This window comes from Trachypithecus francoisi, unplaced genomic scaffold (genome assembly GCF_009764315.1).
Source record: "Trachypithecus francoisi isolate TF-2019V2 unplaced genomic scaffold, Tfra_2.0 Lachesis_group14, whole genome shotgun sequence".
Taxonomy (NCBI): domain Eukaryota; kingdom Metazoa; phylum Chordata; class Mammalia; order Primates; family Cercopithecidae; genus Trachypithecus; species Trachypithecus francoisi.
In genome coordinates, this window is record NW_022681459.1 from 33,191,217 (window position 1) to 33,200,908 (window position 9,692).

Consider the following 9,692-nt stretch of genomic DNA (forward strand, 5'->3'; position numbering starts at 1 on the left):
CAAGATATTCTAGGACAGGTGCAGTGGCTCATGCCTGTAATCTCAACACTTTGGGAGGCCCAGGTGGACAGACCACCTGAGGTCAGGAGTTCGAGAACAGCCTGGCCAACATGGTGAAGCTCTGCCTCTACTAAAAATACAAAAATTAGCCGAGCGTAGTGGCACACCTCTTAATCCCAGTTACTTGGGAGGCTGAGGCAGGAGAATTGCTTCAACTTGGGTTGCCGTGAGCTGCGATTGCACCACCTCACTCCAGCCTGGGCGATAAGATCGAAATTCCGTCTCAAAAAAAAAAAAAAAGGAAAGAAAAAAAAAAAAAGATGAAAATTTTGGAAAAATATGGAAGAAACCGAACGGATTTCTAGTTCAACTAAATCGTGATTATTCAGTATCTATTTTTTGCAACAAACCATGTATTTCATGTCCACAGTCAGGGCCACAGTCCCAGCTCTCAAGTGTGGGTGTTTCCTAAGCAAATTGAAGAACAAAGGCATAAAAGTGCATTAAGTTAATAACCATTTACCTCTTTTTTGTTGTTGTTTTTAAGAGGGAGCCTGCCTCGCTCTGTTGTCCAGGCTGGAGTGCAGTGGCGCGATCTCGGCGCACAACCACCTCTGCCTTGCGGGTTCAAGTGATTCTCCTGCCTCAGCCACCCGAGTAGTTGGGACTACAGGCGCGTGCCACCATGCCTGACTAAATTTGTATTTTTAGTAGAGACTCGGTTTCAGTATGTTGGCCGGGCTGGTCTCCAACACCTGATCTCCTGATCTGTCCGCCCGACCTCCCAAAGTGCTAGGATTACAGGGATAAGCCACCACGCCTGGTCTCTTTTTTTCTTTTTCTTTTTTTTTTTATTTTGAGACAGCGTTTTGCTCTTGTTGCCCAGGCTGGAGTGCAATGGTGTGATCTCAGCTCACTACAATCTCCACTTCAGCGGGAGAGCAGGAATCTTCAGTGATCCACTAGCGGATGTGCAGCCACTGTGGGCGCTTGTTCTTCCTGCAACCTTTGTGCGGGAGTCTCTCCTTCCACTACCTATTGTGTACCCACCCCCACGTCCGCCTCGCGCCATTGCCAGCAGGTATCTTGCACAGGTACCTTCCCGCGCTAATCTGTTAAGGTCGCTCTGTCACTGGCGGCATTCTGTGCATGCCACCCACTCCCTCAGGATTAAAAGATGTGTCGCCTGGCAACCAGCAGGTGCCTTTCCCGCTCTTATCTTGCCAGGCTAATCTGTTAAGGTCCTTCTATGACTCAAGCAGTTCCGTGCACGCGCACCCACTCCCTCAGGTTTCAAAGGCGCGTTGCCCGGCAACAGAATAAACTGCTCGCTTAGCCTTTGGCCCAGTTGGCAGCTCGACGAGGACCTCAGAGCCCAGCTCTTGAGAGTTCAAGCGTTGGACGGTTCCCCACTGCTCCCAGGAGCGGTTACCTGGGCACTCTGTGCCCCTTATTCCTGTCCCAGCCTGGGGCTGAGGACCTGCTGGTAGGACTCAGTTGCTTGGAGCCCGTTCAGCCCATCCCACAGTTCACTTTGTGGGATCTCCCCATTGCTCCTGTCCCTGGATAGAGTGGCAGGCCATCCTACAAGCATCCAGACACTTGCCATCAGTGGTGTCAAGACAACTCCAAGAAGGTTTTCCATGATCCTGCAAGCCCTGTGTTCCTTCCTGGTGATCCTGCCTTCGATTTGATCGAACAGGTACCACAGCAAGCCAGTGCTGTGTGCTCCAAATTCCAGGGCGTCCTGCAGCTCAGCCACCGCACTGAGCACAAGGAATCTCTGTGGGGCCTAGGAGCAGGGAGTCACCCCTTTGGGGCCTGCAACACCTGACTGTCCCCAGACTCGTGTCCAGGGAAGATCTTGTTGAGGGGACCTCAAGGAGAGTGGGTCAGGGATGCCTGAGCAGGACAAGGACCCCAGAGACCAAGAGAATCCTGATGATCAGAGAAAGGTCCCCATGGTCACTGGAGATGCACGGTCTGCATTTCAGCCCCTGCAGGACAATGGAGGCCCCTCTCCTTTTGTGCCCAGTCCTGGGCCACCACAGAGAGACCTCCATTCCCAGAGGTCAGAAGTCAGATATAAGCAGAGATCCCAGACCTCCTGGACGAGCTCGTGCACCAAACAAAATGCCATCTCGAGCTCCTACAGCCCCCCGGAAGGCTTCCCGTGGCTAAAGCGGAGGAGGACGGAGGGGCCAGCCTCATCCCACTGCCAGCTGACCCTTAGTTCCTCAAAGACAGTGAGTGAGGACGGGCTGCGGGCTGCCTCTTCGGGTCACACCCAGTGTGAAAAGGTGGCAGATACAACACCAGGGCAGACACTCGCCCCGACGATTGGTTCCCCCAGATCCCAGGCCTCTAGGCCCCATAGACGCAAGTTTCCCCTGCTGCCACGCAGGCGAGGGCAGCCTCTGATGCTGCCACCTCCCGTAGAGCTGGGGTTCCGGGTCACTGCTGAAGACCTGGACCTGGAGAAGGAGGCGGCGTTCCAGTGTATCAACAGTGTACTGCGGGGTGAGGCCAAGGCCATCTGGGACTGCAGACCCTCCCGGCCTTCCCACACTTTGTCCTCACTTGCAACAGGGACTTGTGGTCTGTCTGCTGTTTCTAAAACACCCAGGATGAATGCACAGCAGGAGAGAGACAAGTCCCAAGACTCCCGGGGCCCAGTGGCTCCCCTAGCATCTGCTGCAGAGGCTCCCTCTACAGCTCCTGTGTCTGGGAAGATGCACAGACCACCAGACCCCCTGTTCTCCTTCTCAGATCCCCTTCCTGCCACCTCTTCCCACCCCCAGGACTCAGCCCAGGTCACCTCGCTGATTCCTGCCCCCTTGCCAGCTGCAAGCATGGATGGGGGCATGACAAGAACAAGGCCTGGCACTTCTGCTCCTGCAGCTGCTGCAGCGGCCCCTCCCCCCTCCACATTGACCCCCACGTTGCGGTCCCCACTGAGTGGAGTGGATGGAGGCCCTTCACATTTCCGGGCCTCAACCACAGCTGCAGCAGGTGCCCAGAGGTCAGAAGTCAGATATAACCAGAGATCCCAGACCTCCTGGACGAGCTCGTGCACCAAACAAAATGCCATCTCGAGCTCCTACAGCCCCCCGGAAGGCTTCCCGTGGATAAAGCGGAGGAGGACGGAGGGGCCAGCCTCATCCCACTGCCAGCTGACCCTTAGTTCCTCAAAGACAGTGAGTGAGGACGGGCTGCGGGCTGCCTCTTCGGGTCACACCCAGTGTGAAAAGGTGGCAGATACAACACCAGGGCAGACACTCGCCCCGACGATTGGTTCCCCCAGATCCCAGGCCTCTAGGCCCCATAGACACAAGTTTCCCCTGCTGCCACGCAGGCGAGGGCAGCCTCTGATGCTGCCACCTCCCGTAGAGCTGGGGTTCCGGGTCGCTGCTGAAGACCTGGACCTGCAGAAGGAGGCGGCGTTCCAGTGTATCAACAGTGTACTGCGGAGTGAGGCCAAGGCCATCTGGGACTGCAGACCCTCCCGGCCTTCCCACACTTTGTCCTCACTTGCAACAGGGACTTGTGGTCTGTCTGCTGTTTCTAAAACACCCAGGATGAATGCACAGCAGGAGAGAGACAAGTCCCAAGACTCCGGGGCCCAGTGGCTCCCCTAGCATCTGCTGCAGAGGCTCCCTCTACAGCTCCTGTGTCTGGGAAGATGCACAGACCACCAGACCCCCTGTTCTCCTTCTCAGATCCCCTTCCTGCCACCTCTTCCACCCCCAGGACTCAGCCCAGGTCACCTCGCTCATTCCTGCCCCCTTGCCAGCTGCAAGCATGGATGGGGGCATGACAAGAACAAGGCCTGGCACTTCTGCTCCTGCAGCTGCTGCAGCGGCCCCTCCCCCCTCCACATTGACCCCCACGTTGCGGTCCCCACTGAGTGGAGTGGATGGAGGCCCTTCACATTTCCGGGCCTCAACCACAGCTGCAGCAGGTGCCCAGAGGTCAGAAGTCAGATATAACCAGAGATCCCAGACCTCCTGGACGAGCTCGTGCACCAAACAAAATGCCATCTCGAGCTCCTACAGCCCCCCGGAAGGCTTCCCGTGGATAAAGCGGAGGAGGACGGAGGGGCCAGCCTCATCCCACTGCCAGCTGACCCTTAGTTCCTCAAAGACAGTGAGTGAGGACGGGCTGCGGGCTGCCTCTTCGGGTCACACCCAGTGTGAAAAGGTGGCAGATACAACACCAGGGCAGACACTCGCCCCGACGATTGGTTCCCCCAGATCCCAGGCCTCTAGGCCCCATAGACACAAGTTTCCCCTGCTGCCACGCAGGCGAGGGCAGCCTCTGATGCTGCCACCTCCCGTAGAGCTGGGGTTCCGGGTCGCTGCTGAAGACCTGGACCTGCAGAAGGAGGCGGCGTTCCAGTGTATCAACAGTGTACTGCGGAGTGAGGCCAAGGCCATCTGGGACTGCAGACCCTCCCGGCCTTCCCACACTTTGTCCTCACTTGCAACAGGGACTTGTGGTCTGTCTGCTGTTTCTAAAACACTCAGGATGAATGCACAGCAGGAGAGAGACAAGTCCCAAGACTCCCGGGGCCCAGTGGCTCCCCTAGCATCTGCTGCAGAGGCTCCCTCTACAGCTCCTGTGTCTGGGAAGATGCACAGACCACCAGACCCCCTGTTCTCCTTCTCAGATCCCCTTCCTGCCACCTCTTCCCACCCCCAGGACTCAGCCCAGGTCACCTCGCTCATTCCTGCCCCCTTGCCAGCTGCAAGCATGGATGGGGGCATGACAAGAACAAGGCCTGGCACTTCTGCTCCTGCAGCTGCTGCAGCGGCCCCTCCCCCCTCCACATTGACCCCCACGTTGCGGTCCCCACTGAGTGGAGTGGATGGAGGCCCTTCACATTCCCGGGCCTCAACCACAGCTGCAGCAGGTGCCCAGAGGTCAGAAGTCAGATATAACCAGAGATCCCAGACCTCCTGGACGAGCTCGTGCACCAAACAAAATGCCATCTCGAGCTCCTACAGCCCCCCGGAAGGCTTCCCGTGGATAAAGCGGAGGAGGACGGAGGGGCCAGCCTCATCCCACTGCCAGCTGACCCTTAGTTCCTCAAAGACAGTGAGTGAGGATGGGCTGCGGGCTGCCTCTTCGGGTCACACCCAGTGTGAAAAGGTGGCAGATACAACACCAGGGCAGACACTCGCCCCGACGATTGGTTCCCCCAGATCCCAGGCCTCTAGGCCCCATAGACACAAGTTTCCCCTGCTGCCACGCAGGCGAGGGCAGCCTCTGATGCTGCCACCTCCCGTAGAGCTGGGGTCCGGGTCGCTGCTGAAGACCTGGACCTGCAGAAGGAGGCGGCGTTCCAGTGTATCAACAGTGTACTGCGGGGTGAGGCCAAGGCCATCTGGGACTGCAGACCCTCCCGGCCTTCCCACACTTTGTCCTCACTTGCAACAGGGACTTGTGGTCTGTCTGCTGTTTCTAAAACACCCAGGATGAATGCACAGCAGGAGAGAGACAAGTCCCAAGACTCCGGGGCCCAGTGGCTCCCCTAGCATCTGCTGCAGAGGCTCCCTCTACAGCTCCTGTGTCTGGGAAGATGCACAGACCACCAGACCCCCTGTTCTCCTTCTCAGATCCCCTTCCTGCCACCTCTTCCCACCCCCAGGACTCAGCCCAGGTCACCTCGCTCATTCCTGCCCCCTTGCCAGCTGCAAGCATGGATGGGGGCATGACAAGAACAAGGCCTGGCACTTCTGCTCCTGCAGCTGCTGCAGCGGCCCCTCCCCCCTCCACATTGACCCCCACGTTGCGGTCCCCACTGAGTGGAGTGGATGGAGGCCCTTCACATTTCCGGGCCTCAACCACAGCTGCAGCAGGTGCCCAGAGGTCAGAAGTCAGATATAACCAGAGATCCCAGACCTCCTGGACGAGCTCGTGCACCAAACAAAATGCCATCTCGAGCTCCTACAGCCCCCCGGAAGGCTTCCCGTGGATAAAGCGGAGGAGGACGGAGGGGCCAGCCTCATCCCACTGCCAGCTGACCCTTAGTTCCTCAAAGACAGTGAGTGAGGACGGGCTGCGCGCTGCCTCTTCGGGTCACACCCAGTGTGAAAAGGTGGCAGATACAACACCAGGGCAGACACTCGCCCCGACGATTGGTTCCCCCAGATCCCAGGCCTCTAGGCCCCATAGACACAAGTTTCCCCTGCTGCCACGCAGGCGAGGGCAGCCTCTGATGCTGCCACCTCCCGTAGAGCTGGGGTTCCGGGTCGCTGCTGAAGACCTGGACCTGCAGAAGGAGGCGGCGTTCCAGTGTATCAACAGTGTACTGCGGGGTGAGGCCAAGGCCATCTGGGACTGCAGACCCTCCCGGCCTTCCCACACTTTGTCCTCACTTGCAACAGGGACTTGTGGTCTGTCTGCTGTTTCTAAAACACCCAGGATGAATGCACAGCAGGAGAGAGACAAGTCCCAAGACTCCCGGGGCCCAGTGGCTCCCCTAGCATCTGCTGCAGAGGCTCCCTCTACAGCTCCTGTGTCTGGGAAGATGCACAGACCACCAGACCCCCTGTTCTCCTTCTCAGATCCCCTTCCTGCCACCTCTTCCCACCCCCAGGACTCAGCCCAGGTCACCTCGCTCATTCCTGCCCCCTTGCCAGCTGCAAGCATGGATGGGGGCATGACAAGAACAAGGCCTGGCACTTCTGCTCCTGCAGCTGCTGCAGCGGCCCCTCCCCCCTCCACATTGACCCCCACGTTGCGGTCCCCACTGAGTGGAGTGGATGGAGGCCCTTCACATTTCCGGGCCTCAACCACAGCTGCAGCAGGTGCCCAGAGGTCAGAAGTCAGATATAACCAGAGATCCCAGACCTCCTGGACGAGCTCGTGCACCAAACGAATGCCATCTCGAGCTCCTACAGCCCCCCGGAAGGCTTCCCGTGGATAAAGCGGAGGAGGACGGAGGGGCCAGCCTCATCCCACTGCCAGCTGACCCTTAGTTCCTCAAAGACAGTGAGTGAGGACGGGCTGCGGGCTGCCTCTTCGGGTCACACCCAGTGTGAAAAGGTGGCAGATACAACACCAGGGCAGACACTCGCCCCGACGATTGGTTCCCCCAGATCCCAGGCCTCTAGGCCCCATAGACGCAAGTTTCCCCTGCTGCCACGCAGGCGAGGGCAGCCTCTGATGCTGCCACCTCCCGTAGAGCTGGGGTTCCGGGTCACTGCTGAAGACCTGGACCTGGAGAAGGAGGCGGCGTTCCAGTGTATCAACAGTGTACTGCGGAGTGAGGCCAAGGCCATCTGGGACTGCAGACCCTCCCGGCCTTCCCACACTTTGTCCTCACTTGCAACAGGGACTTGTGGTCTGTCTGCTGTTTTCTAAAACACCCAGGATGAATGCACAGCAGGAGAGAGACAAGTCCCAAGACTCCCGGGGCCCAGTGGCTCCCCTAGCATCTGCTGCAGAGGCTCCCTCTACAGCTCCTGTGTCTGGGAAGATGCACAGACCACCAGACCCCCTGTTCTCCTTCTCAGATCCCCTTCCTGCCACCTCTTCCCACCCCCAGGACTCAGCCCAGGTCACCTCGCTCATTCCTGCCCCTTTCCCAGCTGCAAGCATGGATGGGGGCATGACAAGAACAAGGCCTGGCACTTCTGCTCCTGCAGCTGCTGCAGCGGCCCCTCCCCCCTCCACATTGACCCCCACGTTGCGGTCCCCACTGAGTGGAGTGGATGGAGGCCCTTCACATTTCCGGGCCTCAACCACAGCTGCAGCAGGTGCCCAGAGGTCAGAAGTCAGATATAACCAGAGATCGCAGACCTCCTGCATGAGCTCATGTCCCAAACGAAATGCCATCTCAAGCTCCTACAGCTCCACGGGAGGCTTCCCGTGGCTAAAGAGGAGGACGACGGAGGGGCCAGCCTCATCCCACTGCCAGCTGACCCTTAGTTCCTCAAAGACAGTGAGTGAGGCCAGGCCTTAGGCTGTCCCTTCGGGTCACACCCAGTGTGAAAAGGCACCAGATACAACACCAGGGCAGACACTCGCCCCGAGGAATGGCTCCCCCAGATCCCAGGCCTCTAGGCCCCATAGACGCAAGTTTCCCCTGCTGCCACGCAGGCGAGGGCAGCCTCTGATGCTGCCACCTCCCTTAGAGCTGGGGTTCCGGGTCACTGCTGAAGACCTGGACCTGGAGAAGGAGGCGGCATTCCCGTGTATCAACAGTGTACTGCGGGGTGAGGCCAAGGCCATCTGGGACTGCAGACCCTCCCGGCCTTCCCACACTTTGTCCTCACTTGCAACAGGGAGTTGTGGTCTGCTGTTTTCTAAAGCACCCAGGATGGATGCACAGCAGGAGAGACGCGGCCCCATTTACAGGGGCGAAGATGTGGAATCTGCCTAAGTGAGTCAGCCTAAGATGAATGCACACAGAACTGGCAGTGCACATGTACAATGACGTACTATTCAGCCTTAAAAAGAACAAAACTTGGCTGGGCGTGGTGGCTCATGCCTGCAATCCCAGCACTTTGGGAGGCCGAGGCAGTCAGATCACCTGAGGTTGACAGTTCGAGACCAGCCTGACTACCATGGTGAAACCCCATCTCAACTAAAAAAAATAAAAATAAAAAAATTAGCTGAGTGTGGTGGCATGTGTCTGTAATCCCAGCTACTCAGGAGACTGAAGCAGGAGAATTGCTTGAAGCCAGGAGGCAGAGGTTGTGGTGAGCTGAGATCATGCCATTGCACTCCAGCCTGGGCAACAAGAGCGAAACTCTATTTAAAAAAAAAAAAAAAAAAACAAAAAAACCCTCTGTCATTGGGAATGACATGCATAAATCTAGAGGACATACTGCTAAGTGAAATACAAATACCACAGAGAGACAAATACCACATAATCTCACATGCATGTGGAATCTTTTAAAAGCTGAATTTGGGCCAGGCGCCCTGGCTCATGCTGGCAATCCCAGCACTTTGAGAAGCCGAGGCAGGTACATCACTTGAGGTCAGGAGTTTGAGACCAGCCTGGCCAACATGGCGAAACTCTGTCTCTACTTAAAATACAAATATTAGCTGGGCATGGTGGCGGGCGCCTGTAATCCCAGCAACTTTAGAGGATGAGGCAGGAGAATTGTTTGAACCCAGGAGACGGAGGTTGCAGTGACCTGAGATCGCGCCACTACACTCCAGCCTGGGCAACAGACACAACATACCAAAAAATAAAAAATTAAAAAAAAAAGAAAAAGGAAGAATGACCGTTACCAGAGCTGGCGAGGTGGCAGAACAAGGGAATGGAGACTTCCTCTTCAAAAGATACAAAGTTTCAGCCAAGCAGGAGAAAAAAGTTTTGAGGTCTACTGCACAGCAAGAGACTACAGTGAATAATAATGATGATTTCAAAATAAGAGGAAACTTCAAGTGTATCACCATAAAACAATGCCAAGTAAGTGAGTTAACAGGTATGTTCATTAGCTTCACTCAATCACCGCATATTGTATTGTTAAGTTAAATTTGGTCTAAAACTGCCTCCACAATTCGTATGAGCATCAAACTGGAAACAGCTCTAAAGTCCAGCCATAGAAGAGTAGATGGGCAAATTACAGTACATTTGTACAAGGGAATACTACTCAGCAATACAAAACACAGCAACACCAAGGAATCTCAAAAACATCATCTACAAGAGTACATACTGCATGACTCCCTCTATA

General features: G+C 56.5%; 2 protein-coding genes across 2 annotated transcripts; both read left to right on the plus strand.

Moving 5' to 3' along the window:
- The first annotated feature begins 1,643 nt into the window (after positions 1 to 1,643).
- LOC117096499 (putative POM121-like protein 1) lies at positions 1,644 to 3,638 on the plus strand. Its single transcript, XM_033233934.1, is given in 5 exon segments — positions 1,644 to 1,673; positions 1,742 to 1,876; positions 1,878 to 2,957; positions 2,959 to 3,027; positions 3,030 to 3,638. Coding segments are annotated over 5 exon segments (1,923 nt in total).
- Positions 3,639 to 3,801: 163 nt separating this feature from the next.
- Positions 3,802 to 8,217, plus strand: LOC117096500 (putative POM121-like protein 1-like). Its single transcript, XM_033233935.1, is given in 9 exon segments — positions 3,802 to 4,857; positions 4,859 to 4,927; positions 4,930 to 5,370; positions 5,477 to 6,173; positions 6,300 to 6,872; positions 6,875 to 7,362; positions 7,364 to 7,708; positions 7,710 to 7,778; positions 7,781 to 8,217. Coding segments are annotated over 9 exon segments (3,927 nt in total). The 3' UTR covers positions 7,970 to 8,217.
- The last annotated feature ends 1,475 nt before the right edge of the window (positions 8,218 to 9,692 follow it).